General features: G+C 57.0%; 2 protein-coding genes and 1 long non-coding RNA gene across 14 annotated transcripts in view; 1 reads left to right on the top strand and 2 right to left on the bottom strand.

Annotated features, from left to right (window-relative positions):
• The window catches only part of ST3GAL4 (ST3 beta-galactoside alpha-2,3-sialyltransferase 4), a 33,174-nt gene extending 27,904 nt beyond the window's left edge, over positions 1 to 5,270 (bottom strand). For 2 of the 8 annotated variants that reach the window (XM_031443405.2, XM_031443409.2), the window contains exons 1-3: positions 5,093 to 5,254; positions 4,620 to 4,710; positions 3,916 to 4,005 (exon numbers count right to left, since the gene is read on the bottom strand). The gene's annotated coding sequence lies outside the window, so the exon portion shown is untranslated. Of the gene's footprint in view, positions 1 to 3,915; positions 4,508 to 4,619; positions 4,917 to 5,092 lie in introns of those variants that run through there. The other 6 variants (XM_031443406.2, XM_031443408.2, XM_031443404.2 and 3 more) reach the window with 6 other exon arrangements.
• Positions 5,271 to 5,369: 99 nt separating this feature from the next.
• LOC105094265 (uncharacterized) lies at positions 5,370 to 12,368 on the top strand. Of its 5 annotated transcripts, none has more exons than XR_010378959.1 (4): positions 5,370 to 6,365; positions 6,499 to 6,646; positions 7,180 to 7,421; positions 9,826 to 12,368. It is a non-coding gene; the product is annotated as an uncharacterized LOC105094265 (long non-coding RNA). The 5 variants fall into 5 exon arrangements; XR_010378961.1 differs by having other exon boundaries at positions 6,499 to 7,421; positions 9,826 to 10,019; positions 10,699 to 12,368; XR_010378958.1 differs by having other exon boundaries at positions 6,499 to 7,421; positions 9,826 to 10,534; positions 10,699 to 12,368.
• A 294-nt stretch (positions 12,369 to 12,662) lies between these two features.
• The window catches only part of DCPS (decapping enzyme, scavenger), a 33,170-nt gene continuing 26,081 nt past the window's right edge, over positions 12,663 to 19,751 (bottom strand). The window contains exons 4-6 of the mRNA XM_010986264.3: positions 19,389 to 19,502; positions 14,913 to 15,023; positions 12,663 to 13,064 (exon numbers count right to left, since the gene is read on the bottom strand). Of these exons, the coding sequence (XP_010984566.1) occupies positions 12,798 to 13,064; positions 14,913 to 15,023; positions 19,389 to 19,502 (492 nt within the window). The 3' untranslated portion in view covers positions 12,663 to 12,797. The remainder of the gene's footprint in view (positions 13,065 to 14,912; positions 15,024 to 19,388; positions 19,503 to 19,751) is intronic.

Raw genomic sequence — 19,751 nt, 5'->3', positions numbered from 1 at the left:
GGCTCCTGCCTGCCTCTCTGGTGTCTGAACAGACTGCGGGGCCGGGCCCTGGGACAGACAGCTCAGATGTCAGAGGGAAACTCTCTTCACCCCAGGAAAAAGGGGAAACAAGGCAGGGCCACAGAGAAGACAAGGTCAGAAAACCCAATCTACATCCTCCTCCTGTTCATCAAACAAATGTTTACTGAGCACTTCTTTGCTAGACATCGTTCCAGGCATGAAGAACACGGCGGTCACCAACAGGTTCCCAGAGCTCACACCAAACCCGAAAATCTCAGGGAGGAAAAGGCCCTGAAAGTTTTCAAACCCACCCACACCACAAACATGCCCCTCCAATGCCTGCATCTCCTCTGGGGGTCCCTGTCAAGGTCATGGGTCTAAGCTTGTTCATCTTCAGCAACCAGGCACTCGCTCCTCCACAGGCAGAGGCGCGCCTCTGGGTCCCTCCCCACCTAGCGGAGGCAAGGGAGTCAACAGAGCACTGCACGCACTGTTAAACCTACAAGTTTTATTTTATATCATGACAAAATATAAAGCCTCATGTCTAGCTCTGCTGGTTCTCAGTCAATTGCTTGGAACCAAAGGAAACAAGCAGGCTCCATTCTCACCTGCCCAGGGTTCCCAGGTCCCTCGGCCTCTGCCACGTCTGTCCCCTGCTTTGCTCCCCTCCCATGACCCTTGAGCAGTGGGTTCCCAAAGCTGGCCCCTGCTGGCCCCCACGTCTCTCCTGTGGTCCCTTCCAACCAGGCCTCCCACCCCCTGACCCGAGCCGAGAGGGCTGTGGTGGCGGCGGCCTGAGGGTGGGACAGAGCAGAAAAGGGTCTTTGAGGAGCCTCTCTGGCCTTGAGCCAGGCTAGGACGGGGGTCCAGGAGAGCCTGGAAGCAAAGCTGCTGTGACCTGGCAGGAACCTGGGGACGCCAGGGGCCGAGAGCAGCCACCTTGCCAGGGTCCCTGGCACACAGACCCCGCAGGACCCCTCCCCTTCCCCACGTGTCGTCGTGGTTGCCGGATGAGGCCTTGCAGCCTTGTGGGCGGCAGCCGGGGAGCTGCCTTTCCAAGGAATAGGAGCCGGCGGGCAGGCCAGATGGAAGCAATTACGGGCCGGGAAAGCGGGAGAGGTGGGGGCCTGGCAGGGGCTGGGAGGGGCCCCAGCAGGAGGGAGGAAGGCAAACCCGACCCTGCCCAGCTCGAGAGGCCGGGACAGGATGCCGGGACAGGACGCAGGGGACGGGGCGCCAGGACCGGCAGGGCCAGATGTGGGATGCAGGACCGCAGAGAGCTCTGGGCTGGGAATCAGGAGGGCCGTGTCCCCCCTTTGTCACCACCACCCTGTGGCCTTCAGCAAACCTCTCCACACCTCTGGGTCTCAGCCCCTTCACGGATCACAGGGCAGGGTAAGATGAGCTCCGGGGCAGCAGAGAACGGGGCTGAAAAGTGCAGGTTTTGGAAACAGGCCTAGGTGTGAGTCCCAGCGCAGTGCCTTAGGAGCTGTGTGACCTTGGCCAAGTGGCTTAATCTTGTCTTCATTTAAAAATGGGTTTAAAGAAATGGTTGTGTGAGCTCACCTGAAGTGATGTAAATAAGTGGACAGCTCAGTACTTTCTTTTCTTCAGGTTTATGGGGCCAGACTTTTAGTAAGAGCTTGATAGTTAAATGCTCACTACTTCTGTTATTTGCCAAGTCCCTTCTATTGTAAAGACAGGTATCTACGGCCACTGCCCGGCCAGGGGACACGGGTCAGACCACAGGCCCTAGGAGCATCACTGCGGGCCCTGGAACCCACACCCTGCAGGAGGGTCTGGAGCCGAAGCAGACACTCCGGCGCACTGGCCCAGCCCTCTGCAAAGCGCTCTCTGTCCTCTTTCGCACAACCATCTTCCCCACCCCACCTCCCCAGGGAAGGTAAGATCCTGGAGCCCCTGACCCACTCAGGTTTTGGAGCGAAGCTGCCGCCAGGAAGAAGGGACCATCCTACTCCCAGACCTTCCTCGCCCTCAAAGCCCAGACACACACCCCACGGCCCGGGCAGCAGCGCTCTCCTCCCTGCGGGGCTTGCGGCAGGAGCCAGGGCCTCAGGCTCCAGAGCGGTCTCATGTCTCTGTAGGGTGCCTTCGCAAGGGGTGGGGAGGCAGAGATCCAGCAGTAGGTCTCCTGGTCCCCAGGCAAGGGGCCAAGACTAAAAGAAAACCTGCAGCTCTGAATGGCCTTCCTCACTCTGAAGGGCAATCAACCCAGCACACCCGTGGCAGAGTCCACCGCCTGCTAGGTTCATGGGCGCCAGTCGGGGGCCCATGGCACCTGCCTGGGGCCCAGGCATCATGTACAGCTGCTCCCACTTGTAGCTACGTTTGACCACTTCCTCCATCTGTGGAATAAAGTGCGTCACAGCGTGTACACACACACACACACACACACACACACACACACACACACACACACACACACAGAATGTAGTAGAGGTCAGGAGGAAACCTGAGGCCAGAGGTGGCCAGCAGCCCTTCCAGGGGTACTCAAAACACTCATGCAAAAGTGCTGAGGGCCTCTGGGAAGGGGTGACAAATGAGAGAGGGGAATTAATAACCACAGCCAGCGCAACCCACCTGCCCTAGTCATTTCCTCAAGGAAACCAAAAATTTCAGGGCAAGGCCATGAGTCTTGAGAAGGAAGAAGGACCCTGAGGGCAAGGGGCAGGAGAAACCAACCAGCGGCTGCAGGGAATCGGCTGCAGGGAATCATGTAGCCACGGGGCAGCTGAGGAATCAGGAGGGAGGTCTGTTTGCTTTCTGGGTGCCCTGCTCCCCAGCTCCCCCGAGGAGCGGGGTCCGGTGGCCGCCTTGACCACAGTCTGTAGGTCTTGGCCACAGTCTGTAGGTCTGGGCCTCACACTGTGGGACCCTCTGGGACACTGATCTGAAGGGTCCCCTTCAGGAGGCAGGGGCTCTGCGTCCCCGGGGGCTGGAACCATTCTGTATGATTCTGAGGTGGAGGGTCCCCCTTCCCCCAGACAGAGCGGGCAAACCTTTAAGCTGCTCTGAGAGGAGGAATTCACACAGAATGTGCCCATCCCAGGCCTGGGTGGGCAGCCGGTGCACAGCAGAGGCGAGGCCAGTGGCGGTTAGCCACAGATGACCACAGGTTAAGCTGGGACACAGGAAGGAAGGTCTGGCCACTCTGCTACAGCTGGAGAAGGGAGGGTCCTTTCAGGATTTGTTACAATTCTGAAAGCAGATTCTCAGCTCTGCCCAGAAAACTGGATCCTAGGACTCTAAAATGTCTGGGAGGGCGGAAGGACCAAAGAACTCCGTCTCTGAGGAGTGGGGGTTGAGGTAGTGCTCTGAGTAGGGAAGCGGGCAAGGGAGGGGAGGGAAGGGAAGACAGCCCAGAAGGCACCGAGGGCTTCCTTAGCTGGGCCTCCACTCACCGGCAAGGGGCCCTGTGGCCACGAGCAGCAGCTCACGCCACAACCACAGATGCCTCTCAGCTCGCGTCCCAAGCAGGAGACTCACTCTACTTTCTGAACTCCTTTCTCCAACACCCCTCTCCTCCTAACTCCTGTCAACCTGGACTCTGGGGGGGGGATGGTTCCCACTCCTGTCTCTCCCTCAGCTGCGAGAGTGAGATCTAGGACCCAGGGAACAGCCTCAGATCTCCCACCTAGCACACTGGTGCTCAAGGACGAGGCACCAGAGCACTCCCAGTGGAGACAAAAGCAGGGCCGGGAACAGCTCAGAGGGACCTGGGCCACCTCGGCTCAGGTAGGAGGTATTCACAGCTCCCAGCACAAGAAAACACCCCAGAAGTTAATTTCTAGGCCCCAAACAGCTGGCATCTCCCAGGCACACTCTCTAGAATTATGGGGCAGCTCTGGAATGAGAGTGTGAGAGAAACACTGCTAATAGCAAACACGCACATACCTCTGCCTTGGCGCAGACACCTTCCACAGCGCTCAGCGCCTATCAGCTCGTTTACGATCTCCCCACAGATGCCAGGGCCGGGGCCTGGAGCTGGTGGGCGGCACAGCACCGTTCAGGAGAGCGCGGCATTGGTTTGTGCCTCTTGGGACACCCCAGCCAGACCAGGCCCGTTCCCAAGGTTCCGCAAAGAATAAGTCGGCCTGAACTTGGCTTCCACATTGTGCCTCCCCCCTGGCGGTGGAAAGCACAGGCTTCCCTGAGAAGCCTGTAGGGGTGCCAGCCCGTGGGTGGTCATGAGGTCAGACGGGCACAGCTGGGCACCCGGACACTGCCTAGAGCCCCAGCCTTCTGGTAGGAGCCCCCTCCCCTGGCCCTCAGGACCCAGTCTGTGGGACAGAGGGAGCAGCAGCAGTAGATCAGGCCTCGGATGGCCCAGACAGAGCCTCCCCCAAGACTGGGAGTGGAGGAGGCAGACGTGCTGGAAGCTTTGGGATGCCTGGGAGGTCCCTGCCGGCAGGGGCCCCCGGAGCAGACAGCTGCAATCATGGATTCTGGCCCCTCTGTACTCTACCTTCACCCCAACCCCATCCCTCCCCACTGCCCACCAGCCAAGCAGCTCTGAGGCACAGTAGCCTAGGCCCAAAGACCCCCACGACGTGGACCTGGTGTCCTCGCATGGCCAGCCTTCAGCTAGCAGCCCCCACCTTTGGACTCTTCTTGGCGACCTTGGGACTCCTGCACACAGAAGGACCCAGCAAAGCCTGTCACCTCCAGCAGAGCCAGCCCATGGATCTCCTGGACGTGGTAGGGCAGTTGTGGGGAGAAACCATGGCTCAGAGGCGGCTGAAGGTGGGGACGCCTCTCCAGCCTGGGCGCAGGGGTAGCGGCTAGAAACTTTCCAGAGAAGAGGACCGTCCTGTTCGCTCACTCGCAGGGAGCAAAGAGAAGCGGCTTCCCGCGAAAAGCGGTCCAGAGAAAGGGATCCCGGGGCTGTGGCCGCCCCCCACCCCCCACCCCGGGAGCCGGCCCCGCGCGGCGCCCACGTGCCCGGCCCGACCACCAGCTCCCCCAGCCGCGGGGCCGGGCCGGGCTGGGGGGGGGGCACCCGGCGGCAGGGCCCGGAGGCGCGCCCCGCCCTCCCCCGCGGGCCCGACGGGCCGGGCCGCCGCGTACTCACCCTCGCGGGTGGAGCGGGGCGGGGCAGGGCAGTTCCGCGCGCAGCTCCGATCCGCTAGGCGCTCGCGCTGGAGGCGCGGCGCTGGCGCGGCGGCTCCGCTCGGCCGGGTCCCTGTCCCGGGCGCGGGGCCGGCCTGGGAGCGGGCGAGTCCGCCTGCTGGGAGGCGGGGGCCCGGGCCCGGGCCCGGTCGCGGGGCGGGGAAGGGGCCGGACACGCTTGCGCACACGGCCAGGGAGCCGACTGGGGAGCAGGCGGGTGGAGGAGGAAGGGCGGGGTGGAGGAGGAGGAAGGGCAGGGGCTATCCCGCTTGCGGGCGGGGCCGCTGCCGGGCGGCTCGGGATGGTGCGGGAGCCGCGGAGGCCCGGGGGAGAGGGCGGGCGGCGGGGCCCGGGCGCGAGGGGCGCGGAGGGGTCCACCGACCGGTGAGGGGAGAGCTCTGGCGGGCGCAGCCTGTGAGTGGCACCAGAATGGATGTGCCCAGCGCAGCCTCTGCACACCCTCCTGGGAACAATGAGACCCAACAAAGGGCTCTCCGCTCTCCCACACGGTGAGCCGCATCCTTCCCTCACGCAGGAAAGCGAGGCACTGAAGAGGGAGGGCCACCCCACCATGCACAGTGGCCAGGTGCCCTGGACAGAGACCTGGGCCCTTCCCCTGCCCTGCTCCAGATATGCTGCCCCCACACTGTTCCCTCTACATCCCTCTTTGCACACCCTCTCTTGGCCTTGAGAAAGCGTCTCAGTTTCTGTTCCTTACTGAAGGCGCCAGGCATCCTGTCTCCGGGGGAAACCCCATCAGGCCGCTACCCTAGTTCCTGGGGCCCACACTCCGCAATCAAACCTGGGAACTATTCAGGCCAGTAACAGTTCAGAAGTCACCCACAGAACAGTCCTCAGCACCCAAGACTCTCTTTCATAGGTTAGTGTTTACTGAGCCCTCGGTGTGAACAGCCTGATGCTGGGGGCTCCAGGGCTAAGAAGAAAGTGTAAGACACCCCACCACCATCACCACCACCACCCAAGGAAGCTCACCATCCAGTGACAGAGAGAAGGCTCACGGTGGACTCCCATTCAACAATAAGGCAAGACAGGATGTGACTAAGTATAAGGTGTAACTGCCGAAGAGGAGTCACAAGTGTCAGTTCAAGATTCATTTCACCTGAAACTGGACGGACTGCTTATCAGCTGAGAACAGATAACACAGAAAGCTCTACCCTGCGTGAACAAAGTGGAGAAAGCAGGGTGAAGACAGACAGCCTCAAGTTCTTCCATAGGTGACTGTTCCCTCCTAAATCACACCTTGTGTGGGCAGAGGTTTTTTTCTGCATTTCGCCCATGTCTAACTTAATTATGTTTGAATTGTGCCTTTGTCAGGTATTCACTCAACAAATATTTATTGTATATCAGCTCCAGGTCTGGAACTAAGCTAGGGAGAAAGAACACAATGACTTAAGTCCCTGCCCTGGGTAAGGCTAGAGGAAGATGGAATCGCTTCCCTGTCGTACAGGTGGGAAACCTGGCCCGAAGGGAGTGAGCATCCACCCAGAGTGACCGGGTGAGTCTGGCAGTGCTGAGCTGAGAATCAGCCCAGCGTCTGCACTTCAGTCAACTAGATCTCCACACAGTTGGCAGTTCTCGCTGTGAACCACGTAAGCTTCACTTTGTGGGAAAACAGAACAGAAGGGTCCACTTTTGCTCCTGGAGACCTGATTTCCAACTCTGCCTCAGTCACTAAATAACTTTAATTTTCTTACTAGAAGAAAATGAAATAAGTGTGCCAATTTAAAGGGCTGTAACACAACGTTGTAAAATGACTATAACTCAATTTTTTAAAGTTTATAAAATTTAAAAAAATTAAATTTTAAAAAATAATAAAGGGCTGTTGTTAGTATTAACTCAGGCAGTGGACCTGAATTTGCTCTGGAAGTACAAGGTGCTATGTAAGTGTGTGCTGTTGTTCCACGGGTGGAATCCCTCCTCTGTCCTATAAGCTGCATTCAGATCTCCTATCCCCACCCTCCTCCAGTTTATCCCAGGCCTGGTGACTGGGTGCCAGAAGCTAACTGTAATCCTGACTTCTCCCCTCAGGCCACAATGTGCTGACTCATGATCTTTCCCCTCCGGCTTCTCCATGGCACAGCCAGATGCTGACCTAGCCGCCTAGAACCCGTCATCCATGGGTCAGGAGGATTCTGGTACTTTTCATCTGGAGCCCCTTCTGCCTCTCCGGCCCCTCTTCGGCCCATCTGCAAGGCACTTTGAGTTGCTCAGCAAGAGGCCATGTGGTGGGGCAAGCAGGACTCTGGCTCCTGAGACCGTCCATGTCGGAGGTGAGCTGTGCCAAGGTTGCATGAAGACAACCTGAGGGTCCATGGTCTGGGTTCTGGTCCCCTTCTCAGCCATGCTGCCTCCATTCCCACCTCCTCTGCCCAACCCCCCCCCCCTTACCTCTCTGGCTCTGGCTCTGCTGTGGAGGAAGTGGAGGACACCGCTCTGCTGGGGCAGCAGAGGGCCCTCGCTCAGAGCAGAGGGAGGAGGCAGAGGACAAGGGGCGTGGGAGGGGCAGGTGCATCTGGAGCTGGGGGGCCCAGGGCCCGCGGCTCCTCCCTGGCAGGCAGGGGTGTGGGTGGCAGGCGCCGAGCTGCTTGACACATGTGCCTCACAGGCTTCTGGCCCCCGTCCCTCACACGTGCCATGTTAGCATCCTGCCCACCAGGAGGAGGGAACGGCAGGTTGCTGTTTGAGGAAGAAACAGACCCAATCCGGCATTTCAGAACACTTTTAAAAATAGCAACTGCAGGATGGTGTTTCAGCTCCTATTTTTATCAGATTTATATGGCTGGACGTTGGAACTGAGCAGTTCCCAGGGTTCTCAATAGCAGTGGACATCACTATTGTAGTCTTAGAAACTGGCCGGTAGGCCAGGGCTAAAATGCATTCCAGGAGCCCGTAGGCAGGAAGGTATCCCAAGAAGTCATTGCACACAACTCTTGTCTCTTTTGGGGGCCATAAGCAATTAACCACAGATAGTTTGTGGTTTGTTTTTTGCCTTAAAGTCTCTTGGTTGCCATGACTCCACTACATAATCTAGGATTTCACGGCCTTCTAATCTAGAGGTCCATTTAAACGTCTAACCCAAATATCTCTGGGCGCAACCTTTAGGCCCTTCTTGCAGTAGGAATATAGCAGCTACCATTTATGAGCCCTTAGTATGTCCACAAAACTCACTTATTTAATCCTCGCAAAACCCCTCAGGGTGGGCACTGCTATCACTCCTAGTTTAGGAGCAGTTAAGGGACTTGCCCAAGATCATATTTGGTTATGATGCAGCTCCTATGCCGGAATCATCACAACATGCTGGCTCTCCAAAGGAGGTGGAACAGAAGTTAAGAACTTCCCCCATAGCCTTGACTTTCATTTCTTCCTCAAGGTCCTGAAGAGAAAACTGGCCAGGGTGCTATTCGATGTGTGTGCCCCCTGCTAGAAGCCAAGTTCTAGGTCCCAGCCATGCTGAGCCATGGTCTCCCTGACTGCTGGGTTTTGGCTTCAGCTGGCCATTTGGCTGTCAAGGTTTAGCCCAGAAGTCTGGCTTCTCTTGGCATAAGCTCCCACAGCCCTCTGTGCTTTTCCACTCGTGGAATTACTCTGTAATCAATGCCTACATTCCTCACTATGGTAAGCTCCAGGAGAGTTCTATGTCCATAGTCTTGCTTAAAAAAAGAAAAAAAAAAAAGTAGGGTAGATGTTTACAACCTGCTGATTGAATTGAAACACTTTAAACAAATATAGCCCATGCTTATTTTTTTATCAGTGGTTAAAACTTGGTAGCTTCAAATTTATATAAACTTCAGAATCCAATGTAATTTCAGTAATAATATAGAACAACTGTAGGGTTGCCAACATTAATTTTGCTAGGCAAAGCTATTTAAAAAACAAGTACTATTAATTATCACCATCTTCTTACAAAGGACATTTTAGCATTCTATACATATGTTTGAAATAAAGATTTAGTCCTTTCTGAGAAGAGTCAGCAGACCAACATGAACCTATTCAGAAAGAAAATAGATACATTAAAATGTTTAGGATATAGAAGTATTACAAGAGAAATATTTTCAAGTATCACTTGGTATGTAATTGTTTCTTAATTTTTTTCTCCATTCCAGGATCTATATAGGCAACAAAAAGCAGGCAATGTGGAGCTCACTGTCCAACTTGTCCTGAAATGTTATTTTTCTCAGTTTCACGAAGGAATGTTGACAAATGTAGAACTCTCAGCAGTTTTGCTCTATGAGGAAACATTTGGGCAAACTGAGAGGAGCCAAGGAACAGGAGTCCTGCCTCCCACCACTCCCTCCCCTCCCCAACCAAGCTGGGAAGGTGGCGGGGAGCCATCCAGGATTTATCCAGGCAGGGTGACATCTACCACGGCTCCAGCAGAGAAGGGCCGCAGGCGCACACCGAGGGCACGCAATAAAACCCGGAAGGCCCTCTTTCCAGCACCAGGAACAGATGCACACACTGCCAGAAAGGGGCTAGGGTTGCTCCTTAGTCAAGGTGGGGCTTCAGGCTCCTGGGTCTGGCTTTCTCACGATGCTGTCTCAGAGGAGGGAGGAGGCTGGGTTCTGCAAAACGAAAGCAGCAGGAGAGCTGAGGCCGAGGAGGTGGGTGGCTCTTATTCTGGACTGAGAACCAGGAGACTGGACTGGATTCAGAGCCGAGCTCCTTTGCTTGCAGGTGAAAGGCCTCAGGTGCTGGTCTAGCTGCCGCCACCTGCTCCGGGCCCAGGATGCTGTGATGGAGGGAGCTGCTTTTGGATCCCCGTGGACAGAGACTCCCTAGACACAAGTTCAGAAGAAGCATAACAAAGCGACTGGCCTCCTGACTCGGCCAGTTCTTCCCTGCAGCTCTTCCAGAGTCCCACCACTCAGGTGAGATGGAGATGCAGTGAAGGAACTGTTCCCAGTGGTGACAAAGTCAGTCTACCTCAGGCGGAGAGTCTCGAGGTCCATCACCTAGGCCCCTTTTATCCAACTGGCCATTTCCCAGAGTAAATGCAAACAATTCTTGTGGGCAGTGACCCTGGACACTGCTGGGGGCTTTGGGGGCAGGAGGCTGAGCCGGACGTCTTCTCCCAGAGCAGTTTCCGGCTTGCAGGTGCTCCCTGGGTCTTAGTTACTCCTATTGCAGGCTCTGGGGGAGAACTGACTCTCTTCCCCTTGAAAAGCAGAGCGGGTCCTGACACACAAGCATCATCTCTGCCTCCCAGCCCTGCAAGGGAGCAAACTAAGCCTCCCTCTAGATCAGCCCCTAACTCCTGTCCTGTCCCGTCCTGTCCTCTGCTCACCAACCCCGCTGAGCCATGCCTCTGGAGGGTACCAACCACAGGTCGTACTGCCTTCCTGTTCCCATCAGCGCTTTGCGGTGCTGGTCGATGGAGACGCTGGTAGGTATTTGGTGGATGGATGAGCAAACATGTGAGGAGGGGGATGGGACAGATCAGGCACTGATCTGCTAGGGAGTCAAGGCTGGAGAGGCCGGGGATGCCTTCACAGGGCACAGCTCCAGGGAGTTAAGAGACCCATCCTGGCTGTCCTCCTGTTGGTCCAGGATTGGCCACCTGTTAGTCTTACCTGAACATTCACCCTCCGTGTGAAGCCGGATGAAACCCTCGCTGACAGAACTTCATCTGTCAGGGGCTAGAGGATGCTCCCAGGATGGAGTCCCTCCACTCTGCCAAGAGAAACCTCTCTGGGTTAGTGTCCCCTCCACTCCTCTGATCGGCCCCGTTTATTTTCATGATAGTTCAGGAGGAGGTCCTCTTCAGACCTCCCAACTCTTTATTTTTCTTATACACGGATGACAAGGACAAGCAGGGCTCCCCTTCAAAGCCAGCCGGGTGTTCTGTGGCCAGAATCCCCACCTGGCGGGGGGAAGCTGGCTCCCGCCCCAGGGCCCCACTCCCAGCTCTTCCCTCCAACTGGCCCCTCAGCACCCTCGATACCCCACTTCACTCAGGCCTTCCTGCTGGAGGCGCGCTGGGTGGGCGACTGTGCCAAATGCTGTTGAGATCCCAAAAGCCCACTCTGGACATCAGCCTGGGGCAGCCCTGTCTGCAGGGCAGCCTCCCCTGTGTTGTCTCCTTTAACTCCTAAGTTCGCCGGTCTGCGTGCCCACTGGCCTGGAGGCCGGGAGCTTCATTTTAGTCATCTCTGTACCCCACGCTCAGGACACTGTCAGGACCAGTCAGCCAGTGAGTCAAAGTATGAGAGGAAGCAACATGGTCCCACGTGACGTTTACCCAGCAGATCACGGATCCTCACCCCTGCTCCCCTTTACAAAGAAAGAGGCTCAGGAACAGGCTCTGGATGCCTTGGGTCTGGGACAGTGTTCTGGGGTGAATGTCGACCCCGGGAGGAGAGCACGGACCAGCATCCAGGGCGGTGCCTCACCTGTAGTACATGTTTAATAAACACGCAAGGAACAAACGACTGGAGCTCAGCTCTGAACCCAGCCTCCTGGCTCTCGGTCCAGGGGAGCAGAAGAGCCACGCCCCTCCTCCGCCTCAGCTCTCCTCCCGCTTCCATTTTGCAGACCCCACCTCCTGCCTCCTCAGAGAGATCATCATGAGAAAGCCAGTCCCAGGAGCCCGCAGCCCCACCTTGACTAACGAGCAGACGCCAGCCCCTCTCCACCAGCACGTGCATCTGTCCCCGGTGCCGGAAAGCGGGCCTTGTGTTTAACTGCGTGCCCTCAACATCCGCCGCGCCCGTGTCCCTGCTCTGCTGGAGCAGTAGTAGATGTCACCTTGTCCAGATAAGCCCCTGATGGCTCCCTGCAGCCATCAGCCTCGGACACTTTTAAGTCCCTTCCTGGCCTTGTGACTCTTTGGATGGGGACCTATGACGCTGGTCACACCTTGAACCCCTGCCCCTCAAGGCTTTTGGACTCCACTGCAACCATGTCATTTTGCCCTGCTGAGACACTTTGTATTTGCTCTTCTGGTTGCTCCGTGTGAGTTTGTTTTGTCTTCCTGCCCAGATAATGAACTCAAGGCCAGGGACTCACTGACCAAATAACGGAAGCAAAGGCAGGCATCTGGGGCTTGTGTCACCTGATTCTCATTAGAGCCCTCCTCCTTCCAGGCAGCGATCTTCCATCCTTGTCAACAGGAGTTTATCAGCGGGGTTGGCTCACGTGCAGGAAGTGTGACCTCAATGCTCAATGGGAAGGGAAAGAGGAAGTACCACAAAAAAAATTGATAGATTTTTTTCCAAAAAGTTTTCGTCTTTGGTTTTTTGGGGAAACTCCCAGATATAGGAACCTAGAAAACTAACAGAAAGATACAGCAAGGGGGAAGGAAGAGGGCCATGGCAGCAGGAGTGGAAGCAGAGGTAGTCGGACTCAGGACGCGGGAGTCAGCGAGGACGGGCAGGTGCACAGGGACCCAGAGGGAGCCCTGCATCCTCCCGGCCGGCTGCAGCAGCCACCAGACACTCGCCCCCACTCAAGACCTTCCCTGCTGGGTTCTGCCCACTCCACCTCCCCAGGCCACGCCGGCAGGCCACACCAAATGAGACCGACACTTTATTCTCATGCTGGTAAGAACCCAGTACAAAATACACTTTTAAAAAAAATTCACTTGGTGCTAAAAATCCCACCCCCCGCCCACATCAGTGTTTTTCTCCAGACGGCCCGGGGCGGGGGAATCAGCTTTTCTGGGCCTCCTGCAAGAGCGTGAGCAGGGGGTCATCGGCCCTGAGGGCAAAGGTGAGGGTGCGCCGCTGGTAGTGCTCAGGGTCGTGTTCCAGGTTCTCGATCACCTCGGCCAGCAGGTGGGCGCGCTCCACCCCCGCGCCGGGGGCCTCGAAGCCCAGCGCGGTGAAGTGCACGTGCAGGTGGTAGTAGGAGGGCAGGTAGTGCAGGAACACACGGAGGCGGTCAGCCCTCACCTGGTAGCGCTGCAGGATGGCCTCCTGGCGAGAGAGGACGGTGACGGGGGGGGGTCACCCTGCTGCCCGTAAAGCAGCACCAGAACCCCCTCCTGCTTGCGATGCGACCAGCCTCTGGACATCTAGTCAAAGCCCTCCCCACAGCTCTCTGCCCACTGCTGGCCTCAGATCCCTCTGCCAATCTAGGGAGTCAGCAAGTGCGGGTGACAGCAGCAAAATGGAGGCGCTTTCTCCCAAAGGAAGGGGGCGGTAGCCTGGATCAGCCTCCCACATGGTAAAACCTCAACAGTCACCGCCGGCCATCTAGGAAGTCCCGTTGGTAAGGACAGGCCCAGATTCCCAAGACCGTGGGGCCTGTCCTCCCCCGGATGATTTACCAGCACTTAAATCACCCAGACGGCAGGAGGAAGCCTTGTTCTCCCTCTCAGCATAGAACAGAGTGGAGCAGGGACACCAGGAGATGGGCTGGGGCTGCCTGGGGCTTGGGGAAAGAGAAAGGACAGGGGAGGGGCCTCGGGCAGGCGACTGTGAGCCACAAGGTCTCGCTGGACTCCTGGCGGGAAAGGAAAGCATCGACTGTGGCCCCGGCTCCCTCCGCCCACCCCAAACTTGCTCAGGGGTAGAGCTGTTTCTACCCAACCCGCTTCAGGAGCCCCCAAGGCTCGGAATTACTACGAGACTCATTTCCATTGTGAGCAAACCTCTGAGGCCATCAGAGGTGAAGACAAAAAGACAGGGCCTCAGTGGGCTCAGAACACCCCAGAACTGTACTCTATGCTGCCATGTGGAGCTCCCCCGGAGGTCTTGGCAGCAGGGTGACACCAGGGCCAGGGCACCCAGAGGGCTTCCGGTGGGAGTGCTGGCCTGGCATCTTCTGGAGAGAAAGACGCCGTGCTCAGCCATCCAGAGGTCGTTTCAGCAGAGAAACGGGTCACTCCAGAGAGAGACAAAGGCAGCCAGGGAGACGGTGCTGAGGGTGGGTGGAGAGAAGGCAGGCTAGGCACAGTGACGAGGGTGGCTCAGAGGTGAAGGGCCTGGAGGTGCAGGGAGGGTCCCCCTGGGCAGAGCCCCACTGGCAGGTCTGCATCGCAGCCCTGGAACCACCCTGGTTGAAACAGGTGAGCCTGTCCCCTGCTGGGTACCCTGGTGACTGCAGGCTCTGGCACGGGGGCCGCATCTCCTGATTCCTCAGAGCGGAAGCACGGCTGAGACCAACCAGGCAGAATGGCAGGCTCAGGAGGATCCCCTCCAGACACTGAGGCCCAGAGAGGTGAAGTGCCCTGCCTGAGGGCACCCGGCGGGCTAGGGTCACAGTGTCAGAACCAGGACCAGTGTCCAAGATTCTAGGCTCTCTTCTTCCATCTCCCTTCACCTCCAGGGCTCCTTTTACACCCCGCTATTTCATTCAATTCAGCAAATCCCCCAGGAGGAAAGTATCCTAGAATGCCAGGTGCTAGATAATGCACGTCTCTGCTCTCCAGGGAGATGAGAAGGGACGTGGAGACATGCATCAGGTTGTAGGCTATCAACCAAGAAATGTGTCCAGCACCACGTGGCTGTCACAAGCAGGACAGGCAATCCTGGGATGGGAGGGCATCCCAGATGCAACCTGCAGGAGAACGGCAGGGAGCAAAAGTGGGAAGCCGGGCTGAGGAGGGCCTGTGTGGGGTGGAGGGGGCTGAAGGTAGAGATGGAGGGCAGGGCAGGACCAGGAACAAGGGTCCTGCGAGTCCACCAAGAGCCTTCATGGGCCCCCGCATGGACATCCAGAGATGGACTTCTGGGAAGGGTGAGGAAAGGGGCCCCAGAACACACTGGAATCGGAATGTAATTCCTCTGGGCTCCAGGGTGAATTCAGCCAAGGTGGCTCACCTGCCCCTCCCAGAGGATGTTCCTGAGCAGTGGCAGGTGCTCTGGAGTGAGGTCCCGAAGCGACTTGATGCCCCGGCGATGGCAAATGGCGATCAGGTACAGGTCATCGAGCTGTGCAGAGACAGACAGGGTTAAAACGGGCTCAGCAGGAGACAGGGCCAGGGAGGCTGCCAATCCCGGAATTCCTCCCAGAAGCCAGGAAGCACCTACACCCACGGCCTGCAGCGCCAGCCACAGCCAACCCCAGGGACCCCGTGGCGGGACCAACCCCAGTCAACGTGTGCACCCATGTGCCCAAGGTGAGTGGGACAGTCTAAGAGGTGGAGGTTCTGTTTATTCTTCCTGCTGAAAAATATTATGAGAATATTTATATACTCACAGCTGCTGGGAAGTGGGAGGTAGGAAGGAGGTTCAAGAAAGCGCCAGGGTCAACTCTCATGGTCTAACTGCATGTATATAAGTAACTGCCTTAAGACATAAAGTGACAAAAGTACAGGAGGAAATTGATGCAACATTGTAAACTGACCATTCTTCAATTAAAAAAAAAAAGTACAGGAGGAAGAAGGAAAGACTAGCTAGGCTGATCCAGAGAGGCTTCCTGGAAGAGGAGGCAGGGGATCTGGGTCTTGAAGAAGAGGTAGGGTTTGGATAAAGAGCACTGAGGAAGAGGCAAGTGAAAACAAAGGCTTGGAGGCAAGAAGTATTGGGCACCTAAGGCAGAGAGTAAACCATTCCGTTTCCAGAGTCAGAGGCTGGTGAGGGGTGACGAGGCACGTGAGGGGAGACAGGGAGCCTGAGGCCAGCTCGGCACCAGCACAGCCTCACCCTCTGCTCTCTTCTCCTATCTCATGGGACTCACGGGTGGCCCTTCCTGCTTCCTTCCTGGAAACAGTGCCTGGCTGAAGACCCGGAGGTCACCTCAGTACAAAGACCCAAGGCCAACAAGATCTTGAGCCAAGAGCAAATGGATGCTTCCTCCCACCCGTCTCTGCTCACTCACACCCGGCCTTGGCCGGTTACCATGTCCATGTGTGAGGCAAGCCCCAGACACCAGGGCTCCGGGGGCAAGGCATGGAGACAGTCCAGCAGCCCTCAGCCCTGCAGTGTGAGTTGCTAAGATTCTTCAAGGAGATAATTTGGGGACCATGAGTCACCCAACCAAATCCCCAAAGGCCCCGACTTAAAAACTGAAAATGAGACTTTCCATCTGGTGCCCGATGTCCAACTGGGCCTCTTCATGCCACACACACCCCTCTCTGCCGCAGCCCTAAGAGGCCAGGCTTTCTGCTCCAGACCCACTGCAGACTAGCCCAGTGGGGACCTTCCAGCTGATGGCCCGGCTGTGCCCTCCGGGGCTTCAGTTGTGCCCACAAGTCTCTTCTGGACTCTTCCTTCTCGTGGCCTGAGACCACGACATTTACTCCTCCGCCTGCCCCCTGCCTGCTAGGGGCCCAAGGAGAAGCAGGAAACAAAACTGCTTGAAGATGGAAGCATGTGTGCATGCCTGTGGGTGTCTTCAGCTGTTCTCACGGTCACTGTCACAGGACTCCCAAATACCAGGAGCATTTGTTTTAGATGATCCCTGCTGACCAGTCTCAACCACGACAATAAATCACACCTCTCTGCTCCACTGGTACGGAATGAGGCATGACGCCTGGGTTGGGCATCAGCTCACGGGCTGGGTGAGGAAGGGAAAGGAACCCAGACTTTGGTATCAGACATGACCTCAGATTTTCTGCAGGCAGCCAAAGGGCCCCCAGCCCAGAGAGAGGATCTGAAAAAAGCTAGACAAGGGGCTGGCCAGGCTCTCGGGCTGGCACCCCGAAGGCAGCCCATCAATCACTCAGTGGAGACACGAGCAATCTCTTTTTATAAGGGAGGACGGTAAAACCAGAGTAACAGCTTCCTAGCAAGGGTGAGTGAGGCGGAGAACGGCTGGAGCTTTGAAGCACCACCTCTCCTTCTCCGGAGAGGCTCCAAGGAGGCACTTCCTGTCTGAGTGCTTTGGACACAAGAATCTGAGTTACATGAACTGAAAATGGATGTGTGTCTATACAAACACATACATGCTGACACGTATAGTATGGAAAGACTGTCTCTGGAAGGCGAGACACAGTCTCTTCTGGGGAAGGGAAATGGAGGAACTGGGCTGAGAGAACTTACTTTCACAGTCCGCTCTTTGCACTGTTTGCTTCTTACCATACACATGTATTAACTAGACGCACTTTCCAAAATAAGCAAATGAAAAAGAATTTACAGGCTATCTCTTAAGAGAACTGAGGGATTCTAAAACCTCCAGGGAATTAAGAGTGTCTAGGAGACGTCAGGCACTTGACAAATATTTGTGAAACAGATGGATGGACTGGGTACTTGACCCCGAGCCATCAGCTAGGGGAACAAAGATACACTTCTGCAACACTCTAGGGCGATTACAAGACCCCTCAAAGCACATGCCAGACCCTTCTCTTTGGTCCTTCCCTGCTGGAGGAGGACGACGGACAGAGGTCCAGGCCTGGCCTATCTCCCTGCTGGACACACTGCCTGATTCTAGGGAGCTGTCAACCTCAGTGCTCTGTCACAAGTCAGGTCTGAGACACTGAAAGGTGGCAGTACAAAGAGGCAAGTGCTAATTACGCAAAGGTTAAGGACAATCACACCTGACTGCCATCAAAGGCACTGATACTTAAGCTGGCCCGTTCACAACCAGGGGGTGAGTCGCCCCAGCCGTATGGCTGGGAGCCCAGTGCAGCTCTCGAAGCCTTTTCTGTCTTAAAGGGGACAGAGAGAGGACAGCTCCACTGGCAGGCCAGGCAGGACGCCTGCCAGCACCAGGTCAGAAGGACAGAGGATTTCCGTTTTCGGTGCTGCGGGTGCCAGTGTGTTAGGGCTTCTTGAATGGGGATGCTTCTGCTGTCCTGCATGGCCCTCAGACCACCATCCCCCGTGAATCACAAGGTCTTCAGTCTTCAGGGATCTTGTGAGTCACAAGTTCCTCTTACCACATCCCCCACCTCCTTCGACCCATCTGTAATCCAGAACCTGCAGGTGTGGGCCACCCAGGGGACAGACAGAGTCCCCAGAGCCACACAAAGGCACTGCCCAGAGTTGCCGCCAGTATTCCCATTCCATAGCCTTGTGCCAGCTCCCCAGCCCCCCGCCCCCCGCCCCTGCCCCAGGGCAGGGATAAGCTGCGGGGCAGGGGAGAGGGCCGCCTCTGCCCTATGGTACCCCACGAAGGGAGGGCTGTCTTCGCAGGCCTACCAGCTTCTGATGAATCATACTCAGTGCTGCAGAAACTCCCTTCAAATCCCCCACCCCGCCTTGAGCCATGTTTAGGAACTCCCATGAGCCTCCCTAAGACACAGCTGGCACTCACCTGCCTGTGAGCCTCTGAGCCAAAATTCTGTGCCCCTCACCCCAACCACAGGCTCTGGGCACCTCTTCTTTGGCAACGAAGGAGGGACGTGGCTGGTGGGGAAACCACCAAATCACACCAGGCAAACTGCAGCTAAGCTCAGCTTAGGACCCAGAGGCCTAACGGACAGGCCAAGCTGAGAACGCATGAGAAGGTGCCTGGCCTCCAGAGCAGCGGCTCTGGGTGATCACGTGACTGTGAGAGGAACACAGAAACCAGAGGGCCCAGAAATCTGAGAGAACGGCAGATCTGAGCTTGGATTACCACAGATTTCAACTGGAGGACGGGGCATTTATCTAGTCCCCACCCCCTACCCAGCAAGCCCAGGACTGAGTGGGACCAGCTCGCCTGCACACCGTGCTCTGCCCGTTGCTGTTACTCTCGGGTGGGGCAACGGTTAAGTGTGAGTGGTGATGGGCCGCTGTGAAGGTGAGGAGGGAGGAGAGGGTACAGGGAACAGGAAAGGGACAGCGAGAGTGAAGACAGCTCCTCCGGAAACCTGCTCCCAAGGTCAGGAGAGGAGAGGGCCCCTGGAGGCCAGGAAGCAGAGCTGAGAGGCCCCGGTGGCCCCTGGGCCCCTGGAGGCCTCCTCTGCGGCTCGGGCCACATGGGCGACTCCTCAGGGGGTCACCATGGCCTCTGCCAGCCAGCGCTGCAGACCGTGGGCCTGCCTGGGTCTGCTGGTGTCCGGTGGGCAGGGGGGATGCACGCAGTCCACCTCAGAGTTCCAGGTGCTCCTGGGAGGGAGGGTGGTAGCCCCAGCACTTGGCTGGGGCAGGAAAGGCCTGAGTGGTAATGGGGGCAAATGCTGGCTCACTCCTCACCCCGTGGGTAGGAGCAGAGCCAGAAAAGGGCTCTAAGCTGAACCAACACAGTGTGAACATTTGCGTATGACAGGTAGGCACTCCCACGCAGACAGCTTGGGCCTCCCGCCCCTCCTTGTTGGTTAATTATAATCTGCTCAGAGAGAGAGCCCATGTGGGGAGAAGGGCAGGATTAAGGAGGCCCTGCAGCCTGGAGCAGGGTCCTCAGAGACAGAGGCCCAGTACGAGATCCTTTACCTGCTGTTGGTTCCACTTGAGGTCGGGGATGAGGACAAAGCCATCAGAGGGATCTGGGTTCTCAAAAACAATCCGGTCGGCTTCAGCCTTCTTGTCGAGAATATTATACACCCACTGGAAGGAGGGGGAGAGAGAGGGTTCACACAACAGTCACCTTTCCTTGAGAGACACCCAGCCCTGGGCCATGTAGGCTCTCGAGCCTCCCCAGGAAGGACAGCCAAGTCACAAAAGGCCACTAAGCTTGGGGGATCAACACTCAGGCTGTCTCATGTCCAGGGATCTACTCATGGGGTCTGGAAGAGATCTCCCCTCTCCCACCACAGCCATCCCCACAGGGGTCCCTGCAGCTCAGACGGGGCCGGC

This window comes from Camelus dromedarius, chromosome 34 (genome assembly GCF_036321535.1).
Source record: "Camelus dromedarius isolate mCamDro1 chromosome 34, mCamDro1.pat, whole genome shotgun sequence".
Taxonomy (NCBI): domain Eukaryota; kingdom Metazoa; phylum Chordata; class Mammalia; order Artiodactyla; family Camelidae; genus Camelus; species Camelus dromedarius.
The sequence above is the reverse complement of the archived record's forward strand: the minus strand, read 5'-3'. Positions and strand labels throughout refer to the sequence as shown.